Genomic DNA, 26,439 nt, shown 5'->3' with positions numbered 1-26,439 from the left:
GTGTATTCCATGTATGATCTGTCCCGGGCTGACCACGGGACAGAGTGCATCGTTCAGTTCATAGGGCAAATGTTACATCTCCCACCTACCTGAAGGAGCAGTCAGTCCAAGTCATTTTCCATGAGAGTTCCCTGCTTTATTTCCTTTACAGCACATGTTTTTATCAGAAACAGTATTGCAAGCTTATGTATGGTCTGCCTGCTAGAATGTTAGAAAGCTCCAGGGGAGCAAGGATCATGCACGCTGCCTACTCATAAGACCCCCTAACACACTGCAGGTACCTGATGAATGTTGCCAAATGACTGAATGAGCCAATGCTGAAATTTACTTTAATTCATCTCTCCACAGATTCCTAGAGATTATGAGACTAGTGCTGGGCTTGCATTCCTCAAATGGCCAAGACCAAATGGACAGATCTCTCCTACTGCTCTCCCTCCCATTGTGTAGAAGAGAATACCAGAATACAGTTTGATTTTTTAGGAGCTTTTATTATTTGAGTAATGTTAACATAACTTAAGAGATGGGAAATGACATCTGGAGATCCAGGTATGTGGCCCACTGCAATTGAGCACATTTTTTGGGTCTGTTTCTCTAAGGGGAGTCTCAAAACACCAGCTCAAAATATGACACATATGACACAAAATACGAACATGCACGAGCTTTGAAAAGTGCTCTGTAGTCTTAATGATGATCTAGAAGAGCACTGTCCAATAGAACTTTCTGTGATGATGAAAATATTCTACATCTGACCTGCTCAATAGGGTAACCACTGATCATGCCTGACTCTCAAGCACTTGAAATGTTGCTGGTGTGATTGGGGAGCTGCATTTTGAATGTTAATTAATTTAAATTTAAATCTTAAAAAGTTATACGTGGGTAGTAGCTGCTGTACGGAACAGTACAGCACTAGAATAATGCTGTGTCCTCCTGTTACACACACTCATGGTCTCTCCTACTCTCCCTTTATTGCACCTGTGACATCTTGCAATTTATATTTTGTTGTGTCATTATTTAATGTATTCCTCTGGACTCTAAGCTCCAAAAGAACAAATGTTTTGTCTACTTTACCATAACTGTGTCTCCAGTGCTTGGCATGGGACCTGGTACAGAGTAGGTACATCATAAATATTTTGTGAATGAATGAATGAATGAATGAACGACCGTGATTAATAAAAGGACATAGCTGCTCAGTCTGGTGCTGATAATGGTGGTAATGATAAAAAGGGTTAAACCACAGGTCATTAAATGAAAACAGCTAAGTTAGTGCTTACAGGAACCATACACTCCCTGTGAGTAAACATACCAGTGTGTGTGTACAGGTGTGTGTGTGTGAAAGCATAATAATGTGTTTGCAAAGGTTTGCATTTTTGTAGTCGTGTGTAGACATGTATGCTCATGTGTTTGTGTGTCAGGATAATAAGGTGACTAAGACTAAGACACATGCAAATCACCCAGGAAGGCAGTTTCTAAGTCATTACTTTTTATTTTGAAAGATTCGTGAAACTCTTCACACCATGGTGAGAGTTCGTATGATTAATAAGAAGCAGCTTTTTCATGAAATGCTTGGAGGTGAACGAGTTCTCAGCCTGTGAGATCCGACCATCCCATTAACTTTGAAGTTTCTCTTAATTAATAGAAGAAAAAAAGGGAGAATGAAGAAAAGGAGGAACATGCTAAAAACCTTATGACAGTCATCCAAATGCGGGGAAAGAACAACCAATTCACTAACTCCACTTTTTCTATTTTACAACTTTCTACATCTCACTCTTGATTTTGGCCTTCCTGGCTGAAACAGCCTGGCAGTCCCCAGAGCCCCTGAGAAGAGCCCTGATTCTCCAAAAGACAGAGGAGGAGAAGCCCTGCAGGATGCGCTGACCACTTCCCAGAGAACTGACAGTCCATGCTCCCAAAAGTTTGAACCAACAGCCTAGTGTGAAAAGAAACTGCACTGAAAGGTAAAGGAGGAAATGGTGACAAACTGGGCTTATGTGAGAATGTCTATATTTTCATAACACAGCCCTAGAATCTTTCTCTCAGTGACAGCCTCAGGCAAACCACGTTCTGGTTGGTGGGTTCTGCAGGGACCTCTCCCATCACTGGGCCTCTAGTCCCAAAACCATCCTTGACAACATCGTGTGTCTGTTACTTCCCTTTGCCCACCTTCAGGCCACCTGGGGAAGCCCACAGGCAGCCAATACCCTGAAATGAAATGAACACAAAGTCTGACTCGGTGAGTATTAGTTTCAAACAGAATACTAGAGAGAAAAGTTGAAGCTGCAATGTGTGTTTAAGGCAGAGCCCAGCAGATCCATGTCCACCCATGTGCCAATAAGACAATGGGCAAAGCTACAAATGGCAAGAGAAAAATGGGACTATTAATGAGTGTGGAAAAGGCCTTAATAGTTAAGTTACAGCTAAGAATGTCATGTCTTGGGTTAGAATTTTCATTTTTAGCACCGTTAAAGTATTCACTTAAATCTATGTTAGCACCTTGTCCCCAGGCAGAACAACAAACCATCCAAACATTTTAAACATTGGGGGAAACAGGAAGGGGAGGGTTAAAGAGAGAGAATCCGGTACTGCGGAAGGAGTGGATTTAGATCACAAGATCCTTGTCGATATCCTCTGCAAAGCAAGAAAAGATCAGGGTTAAAAATAAGGCTGTGTCGATGATGACGCACTTCCCAAGGAGTTGGTGGACTCCCACCCATCCCCAGGGACAGGGGTCTAGGTGGCCGTCCAAGGTCACCCAGGAAGTCAGTGACGGAGGAACCTCGCTTTCCCTGTCTCTGGCCTTTCCCTGTCTCTTACACATGCTGCCAAGTTACACTTCCTGTTTCCTCTCTGTGTGCCTGCCAGTTCCCAAAATAGTGTTTAGCACAGGGTGAGTGCTAACGCTGGAGGAAGGGAAAGAGAGAGAGACAGTCGGACGGACAGAGAAGGATCAGGAAGATGCCCAACAAACCGGAGTCAAATAGGCAGACAGAGCAGAGACAGGCAGAGAGGACAGACAACAGACAGACCAAGAGAGCAGAGAGTGTGAGGATGACAAGCCAGAACCCTGGGAGCAGTGCTTCTGCCCATGCCCCTTGCTCCTTTGCTCAGACACTCACTCTGCTTGATGCCGAAGCAGCCGGCCCACTCATCCAGGGCGATATACTTGTCATTGTCCAGGTCACAGGTCTCGAAAAAGCGGGTGGTGCAGTGCTCCATGGGGATGAGGGGAGCGCGCAGTGGGGCCAGCTCGGTGTGGGAGAGGTACCTGCAGGGAAGAAGGCAGGAGAGGGCCTGAGGCATGGAAAAGCTCCACACCCAGCCTAGGGAGGCAACCGGGGAGTTAGCCTGCCCCAGAGCGTGGAGGAAAGGATATTTAAAGCAGGACAAAAAGCCAGAATCCCAGGTCTACCCCTAGCTCTGCCACTGACTGTTCTGAGACTCAGAGAACAGCAGTGCCCCATTTGGAACCTCAGTTTCTCCTTCCAGCAAAGAGGAGGAGTTAGCTGTAATCACTAACAGCCCTTCCAGTTCTACGGTTTCATGGGCTCAAAAACAAAGGTCTTTTTGGTGTGTTTGATTGTTTCCCAATTGGCTGAGAACTGGGGGCACAGAAACTTAAAATCAAAATTCAGCACTTCTGCTATGGGTAGATCAAAATCTGGCATAACACAACCCTGCATATTGTCTATGGACACACATTTATATAACTATAAATGCCTAGTAAAGCGTCTAAAAAGCCACACCAATCTGGTGACAGTGCGGCCGTCCGGGAAGGAATGTGGAAAGGGACTGGGATTGGCCGTGAGGGTTAATAGGAGCTCTCACCATCTTCATAGAGCTTTACTTGTGTATCCTGTAATGTGTGAGAGGGAGGTCCCTTGGATGTCTCTCCCACTGTCCTCCCTCCCTATTCTCCCTGCTGGCCTGAGACTCCAGAGCATGTGTACAATTTTTTTCTTTGTTCCCCAGAGCGCCCAACTACTTGTCCCTAAAACACTCTCCCCGCCAAGGATCTCCAGGGAACAATGTGACTCCAGTTGTCTTCTTAACCTCTAGACCTCCCAGCCCCACCCAGCTCACCAAAGAAATCACACAATGTTTGAACTGATAGGAACCTTCTCCTCCCCTTCATTGTACTGGTGGAAAACCGAGGCCCAGGGAGGGGCAGGGATGCAGGCAAGGTCACCTACAGCCCTGGGATGGGAGGAGGAAGAAGTGGGTCCCCTTGCCCAGGCTGGAGCCCTTTCCCAGATGTGCAGTCCTTGCACCCCATCTGGAAGCCTCCCTCCAGGCCCTCTGTTGCAGTGGGATCCAGTTGCTTTGCCTGAGCTCCAGATGTTCCCCCTTGACTTTTCCCCTCCCTGCCACAATGAGTGACTCAGTTGGATCCCAGCCATGGCAAGAGCCTGGGAGAGAAGTGGCCGGGAGATTCCCAGAGCTCAGGAGACCCCAGCCCTCGGGATCACTGGCAGGGTTGGCGGACTCCAGGCACACGGGCTGGATAAAGAGCAAGGGGTGAAAATCCTAGAGAGGCAGTTCCCTGAGTGTGTGAGTAGGGGAGCCCTTCCTTTCTGCTGTGTGTGATGCTCTGCTTCCACAACCCAAGGACAAAGTGAAAACAACTCTGGGAAGGTGCAGGTGTGGCTTGCTGTATCTGAGGCTGAGCAGGAGCTCTCACTTCATCACCACAAGAAAAGTTCAGAAGGTAGTGACAGGGTTATGAACAGAGTTTGAGTCCATAAGGGCAAGGACCATGCCAGCTCTGATTGCTGTTCAATCCCCTGCCTAGAATAGTGCAGGGCACAAAATGCACACTCAGTAAGCATTTGCTAACTGACCAGCTGCCTGCTTGTTCTGCAGTGCAGTTGCAAGTGCCTCATAACTCATTTGGACAAGGGACAAGAGTCCTCGAACTGGGGGCTCGCAAAATAGATGGGATTTTTTGGATAACTTCCAGGGTCAGTTGCGCCCTGTTGGGGCTGGGCCTTAGGAGAGGGCTTAGACAGTACCAGGTGGCTGCACTGCCTCTGGATGTTCTGCTGAAGGACAGGAAGCATATGGCTGACACCACCTTGTCCGCTGCCACCTCTTGGAGCCTGGTACTCCTTCCTAACTCACACTCCTTCATTATCCAGATATCCACGCCTAGTACTTGCAGGATTATGGAGCTATTTTGAGCTCCTACTGACTTTCACCTCAGCATGAGAGTGTCTTATTGGTTTCTTTCTCCCAAGTCCACATCTTTTCTCCAGATGCCTCATCTTTCTGCTCCAATCCCCAGGCAAACTGTGGATGCCAGGGCTAGAAGCAGCATAGGCTGCTGAGAGGCTTTCTGGCCCTAGCTAGCGCACCTGCCAGCCTGGAGTCATGGCTCTGTCCACTCTAGGGTCTGGGGTCTTACCCATCAATGGGGTGCTGGTCCAGCTGGCCGAACTGCCAGTGCACAGGAAAGATGTACATGTTGTAGTTCTTCTCAAAGTCCCGGGCCAGCAGCTCCACGGGGTGGTCTCCTGCTTCCAGGCGCTTCTCATTCTCATGGATCTTCTTCACCTGAGGGAGTAGAGACCGTGTGTGACAAGAGGTCCACGGAGATTGTCTGGGCCAGTCGGGCCCTCCCACCCCTGCCAGAAGGCCAGAGCAGGCAGAGACTAACTAGACCAAAGCTCACAATGAGGGGAAGGAGGTGTCATAGATGGGTACCAGCATGTCATTCACAAAAACAGAAGCCTGGGATGATCTCAAAGAATTCACCGTATAGCTACCCACATCAAAATCACCTGGAGAAGTCCAGGCACACTGGCTCACGCCAGTAATCCCAGCACTTTGGGAGGCTGAGGCAGGCAGATCACCTGAGGTCAGTAGTTTTGAGACCAGCCTGGCCAACATAGTGAAACTCCATCTCTACTAAAAATACAAAAATTAGCCGGGCGTGGTGGCGTGCCTGTAGTCGCAGCTACTCGGGAGGCTGAGGCAGGAAAATCACTTGAACCTGGGAGGTGGAGGTTGCAGCGAGCCGAGATCACACCACTGCACTCCAGCCTCGCAACAGAGTGAGACTTTGCCTCAAAAAAATAAAATAAACATAAATCACCTAGGGAGTATTTAGAATGCAGCTTCTTAGGCCTGGCTTTTTAGAGACACTGTTTCAGTGGCCTGAGGTGGGACCAAGGAATCTGCATTTTATCAGCATCCTGGGGTACGTAATATGCTCTTTAAAGTTTAAGATCCACAGACTCCAAAGGAAAAAGGAACAGGGCTATTTGTGTCTCTTTTGTTTAATGCTAAGTTAAGCAAAGGGAGCAGGTCTCTGCCGCAGGACTTCTCAGCGATCTAAGATGTTAATGTGCACCACCAGCCTCCAAAGGCGGGAAGAGAAGTATGTATCCTGGTGCTCGGGGGTGAATGCACGCTCCAGAGCAGGATGCCACCCTGCAGTTGGGGGCCCAGTTCTAGGAATGGGACTGGATCTTCGCCAGCACAGGGCCAGCAGGGCCGGAGACACCACTTACCCGCAGCTTCTGCTTCTCAGTCAGGAGGTTGTTGTCTTCATCCCTCTCATACAGGGTGACCAGGACGTTCTTGAGCCAGTCCCGCATGCGCAGGGGGAATTCGGTCAGCTCAGAGTCCAGGCAAGGGGGGATGTCTGGGTTCCAAACACAGGGGTGGTCAGCACAGACCCTGATTCTCCCTGCCGAGAGCCAAGCAGTTGCCTGGGCTGTGCTCCCCACCCCAGGGCCCCTACACACACCACCTGCATTGGTGGCCTTGGCACAGTGGCTCAACCTTTCTGGGCCACAGTTTCTTCACAGGACAAACAGCATAGGAGATTATGTATGGGAAGAATGCTCTAAAAATGCATTGTGCAAAGGCATGGCTGCTGCTTTCTCAGCCTGATCTCCTCAGATCAGGGAAACGGATGGCTCCTGATGGCTCCTGCACCTTACTGGGTGCTGGGCTTTGGGTGTGATTCTAGCTGAGACGGCTTATGTTGTTCATGTCAACCATTGGCAGGTGTTTGAAGCCGGGAGGCTGAGGGATCACATCTATCCACAGGCCCAGCTTGGCAGGGAGTGGGGAGTAGAGGAATCAGGGATGTGTAACCACCAGAATCTTCTTAGAAATGATTCCAACCTGGTCTTTGGAACTTAGAATCACAAATGTCGGACCCGAAGATTTCATCCAAGTCCACACTTTTCTTTTTCTTTTCTTTTCTTTTTTTTTGAGACAGCGTCTCACTCTGTTGCCCAGGCTGGAGTGCAGTGGCACAATCACAGCTCACTGCAGCCTCGGCCTCCTGGGCTCAACCAATCCTCCCTCCTCAGTCTCCTGAGTAGCTGGGACTAGAGGCATGTGCCACCATACTCAGCTAATCTTTTTTTTTGAGACGGAGTCTGGCTCTGTTGCCCAGGTTGGAGTGCAGCGGCACGATCTCAGCTCACTGCAAGCTCCGCCTCCCGGGTTCACGCCATTCTCCTGTCTCAGCCTCTCGAGTAGCTGGGACTACAGGTGTCCGCCATCATGCCCAGCTAATTTTTTTGTATTTCACCGTGTTAGCCAGGATGGTCTCGATCTCCTGACCTCGTGATCTGCCCGCCTCAGCCTCCCAAAGTGCTGGGATTACAGGCGTGAGCCACCGCGCCTGACCCAATTTCACACTTTGTACTGGACTTGTTAGAGGTCAGCATGGAGAGAAGGGACTTGCTCAAGGCCACATTGTCAGAGTCCCATCCAGCAGCCAGGGCAGTGTGGTCGCCTGGGGGCTTAGGGTCTGCTCTTCCCTCATCACTGGACCATGGAAAGTCCCCTCTGTGAGGCTACCTTCATTATTAGCTGGGGGCTAGGAGAGAACATCTGGTGACAAAAACCTTAGGAGTTGGAGTGAGTGGGCAACATGCCTCAGGGAAAGCAAAGTCACTTCGTAAAAGCTCCTTAAGACAGGCACTCTAGTCTCACTGCTCAGGGACTTCCTACCCACTCTTCTTCCCCCAACCCTGCTTCTCTACTCTGTACCTTCTCAATTTCATACCTGGGGCCCCACGAGGAGAACTTTGTTTCCCCTACGTACTTTTCTGCACCCTGTGCACCTGAGGTGGGTGAGTGGCTGTCCTCATTGCCATCGGGCCAGAATATACAAGACCCACAGTGTGGATGTTGCCTTGGAGTGGGAGCAGGTGTGGTCTTGGAGGTCTCCCATGACAGGGAGGATGCTGAACAAGGGACTTGGCTCCACTGAGTCTGTAGCTGGGGTCACTAACCAAAGATCAGACCGCACCCTGGCATCCTTCCCCAGACAACGGGCTCCCAGGTTTCTGGAAGAGGGTGCTTATCCTCTCTCTTCAGAGGGCAGATAGGAATGTAATGGAGTAAAAGGATGATGATATGACAGTACCGAGTAACAGGGCCCAAAGCAAACTGACAGGCATAACCCTTATTTTAAAGCATTCAAATTCAGATATTTTCAAAATATTTTGTAGGCCCAGGTCAAACATCATTTTTGCTTTATAGTGTTGAAGCAAGAAAGATGCAAGTTAGCCTTAGAGAAGAACTTCTTCCTCGTTAGAGAAATGAAACGCGGTTGTCTCTGATGCTAGTGAGAGACTCCAGAAACCCTCCCTGATGCTGACCTTCCATAGTCGCTCAGTCCTTCCCCAGAAAGTACCCTGACCTCAGAGTTGAGAGGAGCCGACTCATAGACGATTACCTCAGTTTATAAACGGGGATGCTGAGACTCAGAAAGGGAAAGAGATTTGCCCAAGATCACCCAGCATGGGGGTGGCAGAGCCAGCATCAGTGCCAGCTCAGAGCTCTCTCCCCAAGACAGGAGTCTGGAAGGGCCCAAGGACACTCACATTTGCAAGGCCCGATGTAGTCCAGGTGGAGCTTGTGGCCCTTCTTGGTGCCCTCCAGGGTGCACTTTGTGGCAAAGAAGTGGCAGGAAGAGTCGAAGGTCTTGTTGTCATTGCTGCACACCTGTTGGCAAAGCACAGAGCACCCCCTCCTTCATTCCCACAGCCCTTAGCTGATACCACTATCCTTGTGCATTTCAGAGATGGGAACAGCAAGGGTTAAGCAAGGAATGTCATTAGCCCGAGGCCATACAGTGGGTTGTGGTAGGGCTGGGACACAAATCCACTCTTTGGGTTCCTAGGTCAATGCTCAGCCCAGGCTGAGAGCCATCGATGGTCTTTGAGCAGAGGCATGACTGAGTCAGGTCTAAGACACAGGGGGAAAAAAATCCTGGAAGATATTTGAAGAGAAAGTTAAAGATGGGAATGGGAGAGAAACAAGAGTGTTCAAAGAAGAGTTAACATAGCAGGCCTGGAACTGTTACCCTTAGAAAGGCCTGCTTGTAAGGTCAGCCTGTGGCTGGTGTCTGGGAACTTAGCTGGGAAACAGTTCCCTGCACTGTCGTAAATATTTCCCTAACTGATAAGAGTGGCTCACTGTGCCTGGACTGTTTGTACAAACAATCTGGTTCATGCTGAACATCTGCTTTCCTTCTGGAAGTATGAAATTCTGGTGCATGCTAGGCAAAGGGTACCTATGTGACCAGCCTCCAATTAAAACTTTGGGTGCTGAGTCTCTAATGAGCTTCCCTGGACAGAAACATCACTCATACGTGGTTGCATCTTTGTAGCTGGGGTAAGAATGCACTCTGATGACCCCTCATGGGAGTAAGTCAGTCTTCACCCAGATTCCTCCAGACTCTGCCTGTGTCTTTTTCCCTTACGATCCAGCTGTATATCCTGAATATGTTGCTGTACTAAACCTTAGCTGTGAGTACAACTGTATGCTAGCCACTGGAGTCCTAGTCAATCTCTGAACATAGGGGTGGCCAAGTAGAGATGTTGAGGGCTGGACGAGGGCAGTGGCCATAAGTAGCTGTGTTAGGAGGAGGGGAGCCTGTGTTGAACATCCTGTCTGTACTTGCTTAGTATAGCTTATATGTCACTGCAGAGGGAGAACTGATGGGCACTGGTGACTGGGCATTGGGAGTGGGGAAGGGTGAGGAGGAGGAAAATGTTAACAACGATATTAAAATGTGGAGCCCAGAGGCTATGTAGTCTCTGGAGAAACTGAAGAGGGAGAAGCCAGATGTGAGGCTGTAGGAACAATGCTGGCCCCAGATTTGCTGCCATGAGAGAGACTGCCACTTGCATGATGGTGGGCAGGAGCAGGCACTCAAAAAATATTTACTTGGATGGCTGGCTGGCTGGCTGGATGGATGGATGGATGGATGGAGGGATGGATGGATGGATGGAGGGAGGGATGGGTCCTATTGGAGAGAAGGGACATATTTGAGAAATAATTTAAAAATAAGTAGCATTTATTGGATACTTGTTATGTACCAAGCATTTTCTGATACATCTCCACAACACTTCTATGAGTTAAGGACTATTTTTATCCTCTCTTTGGACGTGAGAAAACTGAGACCTGAAAAGGTTCGGCAACTGAGCTGAAATCTCACAGTTAACAAGTGATGGAGATGAGGTTTGAAGTCAGCCTTCGGTTTGGCCCCAGAACCCGTATTTTTGGACCTGATTCTTTGCTGATGCTCTCATACTCTTAGCTCTAGAGTCTGGCATAGGACTTGGAACCTGTTGGTGCTGTTAAAGTCTTGCTGGTTGCTGGAAAGATCCAGTGCCAGGCAGAGCACTCTGACTCATCCCCTCTTTCCTGCTGGGACTAGGTCTAGTAAGGGGACTTCTGAGACTGGCGCTGCCCCCATAGAACCACCAAGCCGACAGTTTCCTGAGCAGACATCCTGTATTCCGAAGTGCCCAATCCCTACCCCCGCCCCTGTCTCTCAGCCCTCACCTTCTCAAACTCGCCAATGGGGGCCGGGCAGCTGGTGGGGTCCTGGCACACACACATGGGGGTGTTGTTCTCATCCAGCTCGCACACCTTGCCGTGTTTGCAGTGGTGGTTCTGGCAGGGGTCTGTAGGGCAGAAAAACAAGGGAATCAGCATCACCTGGACTAGCACATCTACCCCCATCCTACCTGGACAGATCTCAGGGATGACAGTCCTTGGCTGTGGCCCCTACTCTGGGATTTGGGCAGCCCTGAGTCCTGCCTGCTCTTACACTGAGCCTTGCAGTCAGCATTTAGCGGAGCAGCTGGTTCAGCTGGGGATTAGAGGTTTAGCTCGGGATAGAGGCCAGGCCCTTTTGGGGGGCTGGAGGCTCAGTCTGGGACCCAAAAACACTAGATGCCATATGACTTTCCCGAAGATTGAAGCAACCATTGTGTTCCTGGGTCTCCACTGAACAATCACAGTGAGGCTTTTCTGGATTCCAGAATAGGCTTTCTAGAATGGCTTAGAAAGTCAGCTGTCGACACTGAGCCAGGGAGCGGTGAGGCCCAACAAAACAGACTTAAGCAGCTGTAAAGGACAAGGGAGAAAAGCCCCAAGGTCCACGCTAGACAATAGAGCCTGGTAAACACCGGATGAGGTGGGCGTGGAGGCGGGAAGGAACATGACTCAGTAGACGTCCCTCTGTTCCAACAGAAACCCTGTGCCCAGCTAGATCGAATACCATTAACTATCCCCTCAGGATGAGAGCTTAATGTGGCCTTTACCTAGCGATGCTTTATTTCGGGTGTTTTAATAATCCTTTAGTGGATGCCTACTCAGCTTGTCTGTAAACCTTCTGATAGCCCTGGGATGAGGTTCTGCTGTCTTCATCAGCCCTATATGAGAGATGAGAAACTGAGGCTCCGCGATGCTAAGCAAGCTGGTGTGGAGAAACCTAGGTTCAAAACTTGGTTGGACTGCTTCCAAAGTCCATGCTTTTAACCCCTTGGGTACAAATGCCTTGCACCTAGGGCTGCAGCCAGAGCCCCTAGGTCATTTCTCTCCCAGGGCACTAACGCACGGATAGCATGGTATGGTTTATGTCAGATTGCATTTCCTCAGGACCTCGTTTCCTTGGGTTGTGTGAAATAGAATGAGCTTATGAGTGTGCAAGTTCCTGATCTCTTCTCTCAGATCTCTTCCTCTGTGGGGCACGGGCTGAGACAGAAGCAATGGGGGATTTTGGCGACCTGATGTGATCAGCAACCTCCGTGGGACTGGGAAACTCAGCTTTGGACTCAGGGCAAAGAGCTATGAGGGGAAAAGGCCATTTTCAGCTGGAGAACTCTCCTTCCTACCACACACATGCATGGCCTAGAAACCGATCTTGCCCAGATCCCAGGGGACTGAGTGCCACAGTTCCCCGGTTATTAAGTCAAAGCCGTGTTTCCTCCATAGCCACTGAGGACCCCACCCTGCATTTCTGCTGGAAGGAGCCTCATGTAGGCTGTCCTCATGCCCCAGACCCAGGCAGCCAAGGGCAGCTTGGATGTGCCAAGTCACAGGGAAGGGACGTACTTTCAGCTACCACCTCCTCTTCGGTTTCCTCTGGACCGTCATCAAATTCTCCTACTTCCACCTGGACAGGATTAGCTCCCACAGATACCTGGAATTGAGAGAGAAGAATGGGTAAAATGGTCCCCACTCCCATCCCAGACCCATAAGGGTAGCTGAAGGGTTCCAGGTCACAGAAAGCACAAATGCAGGGTTAGGAATCCAGATTTAATCTATAGGCCTGTTGTGTTTCGCAGTATGCCTGGGATTCTGTTGAGCTGCCTTAGAGGCCACCAGGGGTGTTAGGGAAAGAGAGCGTGAAAGGAAAATATATCTTGGACCCCAAAATCAGTAAGCTAAGGGGAAAAGTCAAGTTGGGAACTGCACAGGACAAACCCGCCTCCTATTCTATGCAGTCGTCCCTCTGAGGCTCACCTGAGACAAATGCTTATCTGATTGCTTCCTCTCCCCTATTGTTTATGTAAAAATGCAGATTCACTGAGCCAGATTAAATTGTGTATTCAAGGGAAGGCTGATCAAGGACTCAAAAGAATGCAACCATTTGTCTCTTATCTTCTTCTAACCTGGAAGCTCGTACTTCTCAAGTTGTCTTGCCTTAGTGAACTGAACCAATGTACAACTTAGACATATTGATTGATGTCTCATGTCTCCCTAAAATGTATAGAAGCAAACCGTACTCCCAACTACCTTGGGCACATGTCTCAGAACTTCCTGGGGCTGTGTCATGGGCTCACCCTTAACCTTGGCAAAATAAACTTTCTAAATTGACTGAGACCTATGTTCACAAGAGGGTGTCAAGCCTCCACCCCTGCCAGTCACACCCAAGCATCTCCCCTTTCCTCTGTGTGTGTGTGTGTGCTTTTTATTTTTTTATTTTTTATTTTTTAAGACTGAGTCTTGCACTGTCACCCAGGCTAGAGTACAGTGGCGAGATCTTGGCTCACTGCAACCTCTGCCTCCCGGGTTCAAGCGATTTTCCTACCTCAGCCTCCTGAGTAGCTGGGATTACAGGCACACGCCACCACACCAGCTATTTTTTTGTATTTTTAGTAGAGATGGGGTTTCACCATGTTGGCCAGGCTGGTCTCGAACTCCTGACCTTGTGATTCGCCTGCCTCGGCCTCCCAAAGTGCTGAGATTATAGGCGTGAGCCACAGCACCTGCCCTCCTCTGTTTTATGTTTGGGGAAACTGTGGGTAAACATGGAAGAACAGTTGTTCCACAGCTTAAAAAACAAAAAGTTTAAGGTCTTGGCCCCCAAACGTAGGGTTCCATTGAAGGTTTGGGAAGCATTCAGGAGTGTGTCAGGATGTGGGGGATACTCAGAGTTTGCATCGATGCTATGCGTGTACACGGAGATGAACGCCACACTCTAGCGCGGAGACCCACAGCACCCGCCCTAATTTCTCAGGGCACAGAAACAGGTAGAGAGGGGCTAAGGGGCTGTGGTCACTGCCCACATACCTCGGTCACCTCTGCCACAGTTTCTTCCACCACCTCTGTCTCATCAGGCAGGGCTTCTTGCTGCTGTTGGAAAGAGAAAGTAGGGTTCAGAGGGGTCAGGAATGAGGCCAGCTTCACCTCTAAAGTGCCTGTGGCCTGAGATACAGGCTAGGTGGGCTTGGAGAGCAGCTCACTGGAGATCCCCAAAGTTGTGTCTCACGGACTGCCATGGGTGAGGGACAGGACAAAGAAGGAGCCAGTCATGTGAGCACCGTGGAATGCTCAAGCAGCTCTCATTTTATGTATTTTATATCCAAGGTGTCTACCTAAGATTTAGCTTGGAAAAGTATTTCTGCTGCTTTGATTCTTATAAAGTCTGAAAATCACTGATCCAGATCAATTCCCTCACTTTACAGATAGGAAAACTGACATCCAGAGGGGATGACACTGTGAATTTTAACAGATGTCATCATCTTCCTCACAGTCTGATATTATTATTATTATTAGGCAATGTTTCTTGCCATTTCAACTTGGAGTAGGAGAAAGCAAGAAAACACACAACTTTGAGGCCCCTAGGTGGCTGGGGCTGCTTCAAAACTTAAAGCCAACTTTGAGAAACTTTTGCCTCCATCTACCAGCCTGATCAAGATTGCCAAAGTCTGCCATCACTCCCACTTCTTAGTGAAGAGAAGATGAGGGGGTCACAGGTTGAAAGAAATTGTACTTTTTGCCTGCGCTGCTTCTTCCTCCTCTCCCGGTGAAGGCTTCCAGATGGGCTGTGGATAACTACTCCTGTCCTCTGCATGTAATGCTTGGAGAAGCTGTCTGTCAATCAAGGGGCCCCACCCTTCCCTGGCCAAGATGTTGCCTCAGGACCCAAGCTCAGCCAGACTGGCTCTCATTTTTTGAATTTTTAAAAATCTTCTTGGCACATTCTCTCAAGATGTGAAAATTGCTGGAGTTGATTCATTCAGATAGCAACATCTCAGAGACTGTCCATTAGTTCTTAACTCCCAAAGCCTAGATTTGCCCTTTTCCAGTCCTCCCAAGGCCTTTAATATTATAATCGACCTCTGTATCTTCCCCTCCTCCACCAATTTAGTTAGATTGAACGGTTGCTTACAACCAAACAACCCTCGCTGTTTCAGAAGCCAACACGTTCCTCTCTCTATAGCTTGAATCTCATCTAACAATCCCCCACATCCCGTCTCCTGCCTGCTTGAATTCCTCATATGACAAAGAGGTCATTTCCTTCTAAAGCAATCCTAGTTCATTGCTGGGAGGCTCTGACTACTAAGAAGTTTAGCTAACATTACATGGAACTCTCTCTTCTCTGAAACATCACCCAATGGTCCTCATCCCAGTTTTTCTCCTGAGCTTATTAACTTAAGAAAAACAAATCTTAAAAAAAAAAAAAAAAAAAGACAACTAACTTGAAATGGGGAAGTCCCTGTTCCCTTTCAGCATCCAGGGCTGGCAGGCTCAGAACCCCTGGAGCTGGTGGTAGGAATGAAAACAAGAAGATAGATATTTAGGTACTTACAGGGGCTGCCAAGGCCCTCCCAGCCAGGCAAAGGAGAAAGAAGATCCAGGCCCTCATGGTGCTGGGAACCCTATGGGGAGGAGAGATTGAGAGTTCAGTGAGGGTGAGACGTCCTTATTGAGATTTCTGAATTCCTGATATGTGCAAGATAATGTTAGATGGTACAAGTTAAATGGTAGTGAAAAACATGAGAGGAAGTTGGTTCCATTTAATATTCTTTCAATTCTGCTTATATGAAAAGAAAGTCTCAGTTTGGTGCTAAGATATCTTGAACTCCTCCTTTATACTCATCTATCTCCTTTTTTAACAGAGAGAACAGGCCTCCAGCTCAGAGCTTCCACAGGAAATTATATCCAGCTGGAACTGAATAAAGTTGTTGTTTTTGGTTTTTTTTATGTGTTTGTTTTTACAGTTTCCTTCTATTTATGACAAAGGTACACAGAGTTTTCCATTTATGGTAATGATATAAAATCTGCTTTCATAATACATTTATTAAAGTTTTAAAAAAGTGATTCAACTAAGGTGATGGGCTAATTAGCTAAGTTTGGGCAATGCCAAACCAGACCATCTTCAAGGTCCCTTCAATCCCTGATATTCTAAAATTATTTTTTTCCCTAAACCCAATCTCTCCTCCTCCTTCTCTGTAGCCTCCTCCCCCTCCTTCCTACTCCCTCTGCAGTGGGAGAAGTTAATAGGCAGCTAGTTCTTGCCAGTTTGAGACAATGAGATCCACATACTAAAACAAAGAACAATAGCCTTGGAATGTAACCCATGGAAACTTGAGAGTGGCCACATTTTTCTCCATTCTACCCAGAAGGGACAGCAGTTCTTTAGTCCTGTAAGGAAACCATCCAGATGCTTCCATGTGTTGCAGAGGGGATGTGTTGAGATCTTGAAAATATCCCTGTTCTGGTAACTGTTAAGGCCTCATTCTCTAAATGGCAAGCTCTAGACTCTAATACTCTCATGACTATAAGGGATGTTGGAGCAGCATCTCCTCTGAGGATTCAAAACCAAAATGCCATTCCTAACAGAGGCTCTGTGGTGGAGACACTTCATTTCTTGTGCTAACTAAATGGCTTTTCATTTTTAAGTGACTTTAGAAAGTTCTTTCTTTTACTGATCTAAATCTGCCTCCCTCAAACCTTCTGATCTGTCTACCCTGCCTCCCCTGCAGCCACAAAGAACAAACTTGCTCTTTCTACCCACACATAGTCTTCCAGTCAGGAGCAACAATGGCCATGTCTTCCATCTTTTTTCTCCCAAAACCTCCCTGTCAGGCTCATCATCCCTTAATTCTTCCAAGACTTCTCAACTGACCAAATGGTGGTGGGAGGTAACCTGGCATCATGGAGAAAAACACTCAGCTTGAAATTAAATGCCAGGAGTTCTTGTTCTACCACAATAGTATCTTGATGTACCAGTTAAGTCTTTTGGTCTCTCTAGACCTTGGTTCCCCCATCTATCAATTGAAAGGGGTAGACTACGTGAACTTTGAAGTGGCAGCCTCGGTCCTTAAAAGGCTCTTAAAACACCCCAAGAACATTCTGGTCTTGACACATATCATCTCCTCTGGGATCATTTGGCTTCACTTGTACTATAGCATTTGGGAAGCAGAAACAGGCAGAGGAAGGGCCGACTTCATAATGGTCCTTTCTTGGAATTAAAGAGACACAAAACCTCACCCCCTATTGCATGGAGTGAATGAAATAAAACTAACAGAAATTTAAAGGACCTGGGGGTTTGGTATTGCTTTACAATGACCCCAACTCCCAGAGGAGTCTAGTCTTCCCTTTGGAGGCAGCTTGTGGAATGTTCCTCCCCTCACACAGTTGTTCACTTGTTCCCCAGGCTTAAGTGGAAAAATCTCCCTTCTTGCTTCCCCCTTTGGAAGACGCAACATAAATAACTCCTGCATGTGGCTCAGGACAAATGGAACAGAAAAGAAAACATCAAGGAAGGACTTTCTGAGACTGTTTGAAGTTGAAGGATCAAAGTGAAATGGCAGCTAAAACAAAACAAAAAAAAGTCACCCTGTCTGAGTTACAATGACAGGGAAGTCATGTTATTGAAGAAATAGCCCAGCTAGGACTGGAAATGTAGTAAACTTCAGATTAGAAAGACAGGAAGACAGACATTTCCCTGAGTCTGTGTCCTGCACATGAGCAGTGTAACCACGCTTCCCTGTGACCAGGGGAAGGTTTCGCTGGGCAGCTCTTCCGTCTATCCTGCCTCCCCATCTTCCTGAATTCCTTTTCCAGCTGCACACTCACCCTCCCTTGCCACCCTCATCCCGGCTGTTGCAGCCAGAAGAGAAAAATAACTCTAAGTCTTACAGTGTTGCTTCATAGTTTCTAAAGCACTGTCACATAACAGTCTCCTAGAGCCTTCTGACAATGCTGGGAAGGAGGCAGACAGTCATGGAAGGGTTCTTAGTCCCACAGTCCTAATGGGGAGTCTGAGGTTGAGAGGGAGGAAGCACTTGTCCAAAGTCATGCAACATTCAGGCCCTCTCCAAATAGGCAAGCGTTCTCGCTCATGGAGTTGGGGTGAGCCTGATAGGAATTATGCTCAGACAGGTGGGAGTGGGGGAGAAATACAGAGAGACTGTTAAGAACAGAATGCAAAATCTTGGAATACTCCCTCAAAGTTTTGGAAGAAAACTGTAAAAACAAACACAAAATTTGGGTCCTGCCCAGTACCCAGTGCTACACCACCAGTCCCAGAGCGCTTTTCCCCCAGATGATGAGATGGGAGGGAAGGGAAGCGGCTGAACTATTCCAGATGCACAGCCATACTCCCTGCTTCCCACAGGATACCTCTCTGAGGCTCTCTAAACCACCACTGACCAAAGAGGCCTGCGTCCATCCTGCAAAGCTAATGGAGTATAACAGTCACCCCAGCAAGGTCAGAGCACAGTGTCGAACCCCAGTATTCAGAACTTACCAGCCGTGATCCTTTGCCAATCAAACCTAGGTGTAGTGTGCCTGGTGAAAATTTAAATTCCCTTCATATAAATGACCAATATTAAATGAAAACACCCTCTTTTGTATTTCTTTAGTCTGTGATGATGCATACATTTATCATTTTCAGGGCGTTTTCATAATCCAGCATCCCACTGGGGACTCAAGCCACATCTTTCTGCCCAATAGTACAGATGAGAAGACCAAGGCCTAGAGGAAAGGAGAAACCTGCCAACAGCCGGTAGCAGTGAGTGAGTGGCAGGACTAGGGTGAGGACCCATGCAACCCTACCCCACCACTGGCATGTCTCTACCTCTGCACGCTATTTCCCTTGGCAGTTACCCACTCCCAGGTGGTCACCTGAATGGGGCTCCGTTGGGTCTTGAACTGGCCTGAGTTCCTGGGAAGGAAAATGCCCAGGGCCAGGGGAGGAAGAGGAGGCATATTTCCCTTGGCTTGGTAGCCATCAAATGCAGACAGTCTTAGCCCCCTCCCGGCCGCCACTCACTGCCTCCTGTTCCGTACATTGAGTCCCTTCCTTTTGCCTTTATTTGCTCTGGAGACTGCTGAAAATCCATCCTTGGCTGCCAGCAGGACCTGAAGCTGAGGTCACTTCTCTCTCTGGAAAGACTCCGAGGATGGAAAAGTACAGCCAGCCCCCAGGTTTGTCCCTGAAAACATAAAGGGCCTCCTTTGGGCTCTCCTTGGATGCTAAAAAGCCACTGAACGTTAGAATAGGGGGGATACCTCAGAATCATAGAATCATGCACTGTGGGTCTCAGAATGATAGACTCTTAGAATGTGAAGCAAAGAAACTGAGTTGCCATCTTTAAATCTTATTTGGGTGGAAAGAACTTATGGAGTAATGCAACCCAACAGGACTTCCCAAGATGATGAATATATTCTATATCTACACGGTCCACTATGGTAGCTACTGGTTACAAGTGATTATTGAATGCTTGAAATGTTGCCAGCACAAATGAAGAACTGAGTTTTAAATTGTATTTCATTTTAACCAATTTTTTTATTTTAAAATTTTATACAAAAGGACTGAGGACAGTCCTAAAAATCTTACTTAACCCAGACCTTGTTGAAATACTGCAATAGAGAATAGTGGAAAACATCTTTTTTTTTTTTTTTTTTTTTTTGAGACAGGGTCTCCCTCTGTCACGCAGACTGGAGTGCAGTTGGCGCAGTCTCAGCTCATTGCAACCTCTGCCTCCCAGGCTCAAGCGATTCTCCCACTTCAGCCTCTTGAGTAGCTGAGACCAGAGGCACATGTGACTATACCCAGCTAATTTTTCTATTTTTTTGATAGAGATGGGGTTTCACTATGTTGCCCAGGCTGGGCTCAAACTCCTGACCTCAAGCGATCTGCCCGCCTCAGCCTCCCAAAGAGGTGGGATTACAGGCATGAGCCACCATGCCCATCTATTTCAATCAACTTAAATATAAAGTGGCTAGTGGCTACCATGGTAGACAGAGTGGTAATAAACTATGAGGCAGTACAGCATAAAGGTAAGCTCATGGGCTCTGGAGTCTATATAGGTTCAAATCCTGGCTCTGCCACTTAGCAATTGTATGACCTTTAGAAATCAACTTTACCTCTTGGGGCCTCAATTTGTTCCCCAATGTGTAAAATGGAAACAACAACATACCAATCTTGAAAGGCTCATGGGTGATTTACACAAGAGAATCCAAATAAAGAGGTAAGCAATGTCGTCGCTGGGAAAAACATCTTAAAGTCCGAGGATCCCAGAATCTCCATCCCCCGAAAGAGTTCAGTGCAAAATTCCAGTGCTTTATAAGCCCAGGGAGAAAGGGGTGTTTGGGTGGAACAAAGGACATATTGCCCCTGTTGGTCTGCGTAAGTCCAGCCTCCAGAGGATACAGTGACGAAGACCAGGCCCAGGGCTGGCCTCTTACTCGGGCAGCTGATACCAGCCAAGCATCTCACTCTCACTATTTGGCTTGGAAACAAGGGCTTCAAAAACACATGTTGCTGGTAAACAAGCCCAAAGTGAGGAAAACAAGTCTAGAGGCTAATAAAGGAAGCCAGGAGCCAGGCCCTCCAGGGAGTTGGGACTCAGAAGGAGCTTGGGCTCTGCTGACGTGGGGACCAAGCCAGGCAGACCAGAAAGGTGGCCACATGCAGCTACAATGGCGCTCCTGCTCACACCCCCGGGAACAGACATAGCAGCTCAGAGGTGGCCTCATGACGTGGAAGTCAGGAGAGCTGAGAGCAAGTCAGCATGTCTCCCAGCTAACTGTGCGAACTCAGGGGAGTCTCTGCCCTCCAGAACTAACACCCCCAGCTTGTCTGTTTGAGGTCAGTGATCAAAATTATGTAAGCCAGAAAATCCTTTATTTCAATGAAATCTTCTTCAGAGTCCGATATTTCAAACAGCTGAAATCTTTTAGCATGTATTGAAACATATGAATGACTATTATCTATTTAATCAGTAAGTGTGAAATTAAAAAACAAGAGCAGGCTGGGCGCGGTGGCTCACGCCTATAATCCCAGCACTTTGGGAGGCCGAGGCGGGTGGATCACCTGAGGTCAGGAGTTCGAGACCAGCCTGGCCAACATGATAAAACCCCATCTCTACTAAAAATACAAAAAAATTAGCCGGGCGTGGTGGCAGGCACCTGTAATCCCAGCTATTCGGGAGGTTGAAGCAGGAGAATCACTTGAACCCGGGAGGTGGAAGTTCCAGTGAGCCAAGACTGCGCCATTGGCCACTCCACTGTACTCCGTACTTTCACAACAAAAGTGAAACTCCCTCTCAAAAAAATCCACAAAAAAGAAAAGCAGCTAAAAATGGAGTGGAACTGAGGACTGGGAGTCCTACACACAGGGACATTCCCTAAGATACCTTGGAATATCTGTAGTTTCTCCTAGGAACACAGTGTGGAACCCTTGGGCAAGGTGGTCCCTTAGGTTCTTTTCAGCTCTGATTTTCTGGAACAACTTAGGCAGAAGCTTTTTAGAGCATTACCTCTCTCCACTTGCCCCTTGACTCCCTGCTTCCACTTCTATTTCCTGTGGGAAGAGAAGAAGCTAAAGGAAACTTTTAAGGTGTGGCAGCTAAAACTTAGGACTGGAGAGCTTCTGGGGCAGCTCAGAGATGCTCCAGAGTTTGGGGCCAGAATCAGCCTGAGATTCCATAAAGACATCTGAGATGCCACGTTTCACTGTGGCTAGCAGAGGCTGGGGTGGAGCTTCGGGCTTCCTCCTTGGCTCCCTCTAGGGGACCACTGTTGCATCGTGGTGACCACAAATGAAAGGGGGAGAAATAACGTCAAAGTATCCAGGCTGTTGCATCTGGAAAGGCCTCTGAGATCCCAAAGATAGCAAATATGTGGCATATGTGGCAAACACGTGGCCTCCACCTACCTCTCCTGCATATGTGGCAGACATTACTAATCAATCGTCTGACCTCTTCCCCTAAAGCCTAGAGAGGCATCAGAATCCTGAACACAGTTCTTCTGACAGCCACTATCGATAGATTAGTGATGTTGTCAGGCCACATGAAACCTCTATGTGATGTCTCTTATTGTAGAGATAGAGAAATTGAGGCTTAGAGAAGGAAAATACCTCACTGGAGGTCACACGGCAAGCTGGTGTCTGAGCCAAACTTCCAGATTGTCAAAAACATCCAGATGTTTACTTTGCTTTGCTTTTTTAATCTGATAGGTCTGAAATCCTAATGCCATGACTAACATAAGATGACCCGGGGGATCCCCAAATGAGAGAAGTTAATACCAAGTTTCTGAAAGAAACCAGCTCTGAAAACAATTGTTGTCTATGTTCATGTTTTCCTTGCAGACAACAACCTCTTAGCTTGATGGGTGAGAGCAGAGATGATTTCCTGTCTAAGCTGCCAGCTGAGGAGAGGCTGTTTTTCTAAATAATTCTGTCAAGTCACTACTTGCTGGCCCCGGCCTTGCAGAGTCCAGCTGTCCCTGGGTTCAGGATTGGGGTTGGGAGGGAGGGAGGGAAGGAGAGAGGGAGGTATCAGGTTCTGTGCTATAGAAACAAGGTCCTCAGGGTTGCTGAAAGCTCAAGGCCAGTTTTCTCTTCTTTCATTTGAGACTGACGTTTGGGAGGGAGCCAGCTAGAAGCAAGCAGTCAGCCGCCTACAGGCACATCGCGCAGGGCCTTTGGGCCTAATGACAAAGCCATGTGGGCTGGAATAGGCACTGCAGGCCAGCCAAGGGGAGAGACAAAGTGCTGCTCACCACTTAGTATCTACAGGACTTGTGTGCATGACTGTGTTTCCAAACTGAACAAATGGGGATTGGGGGAAGGCAAGGTGAACATCTAAATGGTCCAAACACCTGGAAGTTTGGCTCAGACTCCAGCTTGCTATATGACCTCCAGTGAATTATTTTCTCTTCCTGAGCCTCAGTTTTTCTCTCTCTGAGACACAGAGTGATATATGTAGGTGATACATGTAGGTTACACTTCTGTCTCATTGTCATGATCCATATTATGTTTGACTGTGCACATCCATCCATCCATGTGTGACTACAAGTGGTGGTGTGTGTTTGTACACCTGATGGCATGTCTGTGTAAGTTACATAGAGCCTGACTGAGCATCTGTGTGTTTCAGCCTGTAATAGGCGAGGATCAGAATTTTCACGTTCATTAAGATATATTCCTGGAACTTGTTTGTAAATCAGTGTCATCCAGGAAGAAGTATGTGAGTGAATGACTTTCTGTGTCTGCTCCTGTAATGAGGCACTTATTTTTAGCTGAGCCAGTGGGTGCCTGTTGATGAAATCACTGTTTATGCTCTTCAGCCCTATGGGTTTGTACCTGTCCCTGTTTATCTCTGCATATTTATCTACCTACCTAAATGACTTCAAAAGCCAAATATTCTACTGTTTACCTCACATCCTCAGCCTTTTCCTTTCCTTCACCATTCTTTCTTATTTATAGCTTGTTTTCAGCAAGGAAAGCTGTTCTCATGAATAGCAAACCCCAGTCACACTATTGGTTGACAAATCTCTACAGATGGATAAGGATTACAGCATGATGGTTATGTAACCCAAGATCCCCTAGCCCATCCTTTCTTGTTTTCTTTTCAACTGGGGGTGTAGTAAGGGGGTGTTAGAAATGCAGGCCAACTATTCCTTCAAATAAACACTGTATCTGGGATTTAGGTTTACAGGACTTTAGAGTTAGAAGGGTGCCTGGGAGATCATCTAGCTTAGAACCTCTATTTAACAGATTGGGAAACTGCAGCCTCAAGAGAGGAAATGTCTTTCCCGATGTCAGGCACTGTGAGTCAGAACACACTTTTTCTTTTTTTTTGTACCCTTGGCCAATGCTTTTCCTACATAGAGGGCACAACAGTCTTGGGAAATACACAAGAAGGTCCCCAAATCAAAATGAAGGTAAACAATATTATGATTTTAAACTTTTTCCTGTCAGCACTTCTAGTAAAGGGAAGTTCTACATGAACCCCAAGATAATGGAGCTGCCAGGGAAAAAAAAGAAAAAAAAAAGCTGAGAATGATTTCACCAGGTCTTTGGATGCCATTAATCCATCAGTTCTGAAACCCTTTGCATTATGAGGGAACGCCACAATTTGTGCTTCCCTGGGCATTATCCCATTTCTTCCACACACTATCTACCCTCTAGAGGTGGCTGCTGTTACTGTTCTTTAACTGTAGAGGGAATGGGGCCCAGAAAGAAGTATTAGTTCAAGGCCAAATGGTACCTTCAGGGCACAGCCAGAGCTAAAACCCAAGTCTTCAGACACCCTTGCAAGGAGATTATCACGGCCCAAGGCTTCCCCGGAATCCTGAGAGATCACAAGGGCAGGGCCTAAAATTTGCTGCGGTCCTTGAATTTGGGGGTGGGGTACGTTCAGACTGATGTTCTTGGAGGGTTCTGAGCGTCCCCTCCCAGCCAGCAGGCAGAGACCCTGAAAAAAAGGTTACCGTGGCAACTCGCATTCCTGGGAGAGTGAGTCAGGCAGAGAAGAGCCTTCTGGTGGGTGGGACTTGGAGAAAGTTTCAAAAGTTGATTCCTTCTCCAGGCAACCCCCTTCTTCCCCTCCCTCCCCCTCTTTGCTCTAGGCTTTGTCGATGTGGCAGCTGATAGCTGCAAGTTAACTCTCTCTTTCCTCAACCACTCCCTTTTTAAAAGGGAAATACACACGTTTGTTACCAGTCCTCACTCCATCCCCACGTCATGCCCTCTAATCCATTTGAGAATATCTTAAAGCTGAAAGTTGTGAGCACCCATATTCATTCTCTGTCTCTCTCTGTCTCTCTCTGTCTCTCTCTGTCTCTCTCTCTCTCTCTCTCTCACACACACACACACACACACACACACACACACACACACACACACAGTGCATACAATTTTTAGGGGCTTACAGATGGCTTGAGGCCCATTCAAAGACCACTCCATAGACCCTGGTTAAGAAATCTTCCTTTGAATATTTTAGAGGACACAAAGCACCTCAAAGAGCCTTCAGTTTCAGCCTTCTTTCTTTACAGATGGGGAAGCTAAATCCAGGTGAAACACTTACCTAAGATCACACATAAAATGCATGCCTGAAGCCTGTGTCCTACGTCTGCTTTGCTTCTCACTAAACCACCAGCACTTGGGGCATACAGAAATTTAACTCTAAAGCATTACTAGCGAAAACATTTTCTCTAATGAAAAAAATGCTGTCCTTTCCTGAGGAAAATGCATGCCTCTCTGTTCCCTTTTGGGCAGACTGGGATTCCTGGAACACATAACTCAACCCAGCGCCCCCTTGCCCTTGGAGTCCTTGGAGTCCCTTTCCCTAAAGAAGTCCACATGACAGCCAGTTCGTGGAGCCAGTGGCAGTGAAGAAAGGTAGTGAGTTTGTCTGACGAAGACCTGACACCCTGACAGGCTGGACACCAGCCTTGGGTGGAGTACGGAAGGGGACCCTGGAAATCTCTCCCTCTTCCCTTCCCCCTTTCCCCCTTCTGAGAACATCTCCCCCTAGCACACTCCACCTTCCACTACACCCACGTCTTGCTTGACGATATCTGATATCTGGGTTCTTCAGATCTAGATAAACTAAGGGCTACTGCCTGTGTTTACCATCCCAGGGAACTCAGGACAGGAGCAACACCTAGCAGAATTTCAGGCAGAATGGCACTGGAGTTTGTGTATGTGGGGGGACGGAAGGTGGTGTTTGGGAGTGAGGAGAATCAGAGGAAAACAGAAGGCTTCCCAGAGGTGGGGATTAATGGTGAAGCCTCCCCCTTTGCCTTTCGGAGATCAAATGATTGTTCGTGCAAAGTCCCTTTTGGAAAACCGAGCCCCTGACCAACATCCAAGTCTAGGAGGTTTCTTCTCCTGGAATAAGGAACAGGAGGACAGACTCCAGTTGCTGGCCAGGTCCCTGTGGCAGCTGTGATGGGATCAGATTCCCAGGAAAGGAGGAAGCTGCCACATTTGCAAAGGGAGCAAAGAGGACAGGCAGGCAGCCTCCGAAACCGGAGAGACAGACACAGGGAGAAACAGAGAGTGAGAAATGCTCCCCTGAAGACATAGTGAGATTATTTTCTGTAAACCTATAAGGGAAGACAAAGTTACACAGTGAGTCCACCTTCTGAAAAGCAACAGGCAGACAGGACCGAGGACCATGATCTTAAGGGGAACCGTGATGGAGCCGGGAGGAGAGGTGCATCCTCAGCAGAGCTTCCCTCCCTTGCACACGAGCTGACGGCGTGAACTAGGGTGTCGGGGTTGGTGCAACTATAGAAGGGAAAGGCTGGGCGGGGGTCACATACCTCAGTGGCAGGCAGGCAGGCGGCAGGCAGAGCGCGCTCTCCGGGCAGTCTGAAGGTCTGCAGGAATGTGGAGGGGTTTAGAGACAGGCAACAGGAAACCACTCAGAGCTCTGGGCTGGGTCTATCTCCCCTCCACCCCGCGGTCCCTCCTCCTCCTGTCTCCTCCTTCCCCCAACCTCCTCCTTCTCCCACAGCCAAAGCTGTCTCTGTCTTTCATTTCTTTCCTCCTCTTTCTGCGGTGGGCTGTCCTGACCAAATGCCCCAACCCTGCCTGCCTCATCTGTTCCGGGGCTGCTGCCTAAACCGACTCACAGAGTGCCAGGGCTAGAC

The 26,439-nt window shown here is 48.0% G+C and overlaps 2 protein-coding genes across 2 annotated transcripts in view; one reads left to right on the top strand and one right to left on the bottom strand.

The window, feature by feature from the left end:
- Nucleotides 1–1,761, top strand: part of LOC105466844 (solute carrier family 36 member 1) — a 233,569-nt gene extending 231,808 nt beyond the window's left edge. Inside the window, exon 11 of the mRNA XM_071098196.1 lies at nucleotides 349–1,761. Within this exon, the coding sequence (XP_070954297.1) occupies nucleotides 349–356 (8 nt within the window). The 3' untranslated portion in view covers nucleotides 357–1,761. The remainder of the gene's footprint in view (nucleotides 1–348) is intronic.
- On the bottom strand, nucleotides 1,461–26,439 carry LOC105466843 (secreted protein acidic and cysteine rich). Its single transcript, XM_011715924.3, has 11 exons — nucleotides 26,422–26,439; nucleotides 26,110–26,166; nucleotides 15,356–15,425; nucleotides 13,834–13,896; nucleotides 12,373–12,460; nucleotides 10,816–10,937; nucleotides 8,847–8,967; nucleotides 6,507–6,640; nucleotides 5,399–5,547; nucleotides 3,114–3,262; nucleotides 1,461–2,625 (listed from the first exon to the last, which is right to left on the bottom strand). The coding sequence occupies exons 3-11, from the start codon at nucleotides 15,410–15,412 to the stop codon at nucleotides 2,597–2,599; spliced, it is 912 nt and encodes a 303-aa protein (XP_011714226.1). The 5' UTR covers nucleotides 15,413–15,425; nucleotides 26,110–26,166; nucleotides 26,422–26,439; the 3' UTR covers nucleotides 1,461–2,596.

The sequence above is a fragment of the Macaca nemestrina genome, chromosome 6, assembly GCF_043159975.1.
Source record: "Macaca nemestrina isolate mMacNem1 chromosome 6, mMacNem.hap1, whole genome shotgun sequence".
NCBI classification, from domain to species: Eukaryota; Metazoa; Chordata; class Mammalia; order Primates; family Cercopithecidae; genus Macaca; species Macaca nemestrina.
The sequence above is the reverse complement of the archived record's forward strand: the minus strand, read 5'-3'. Positions and strand labels throughout refer to the sequence as shown.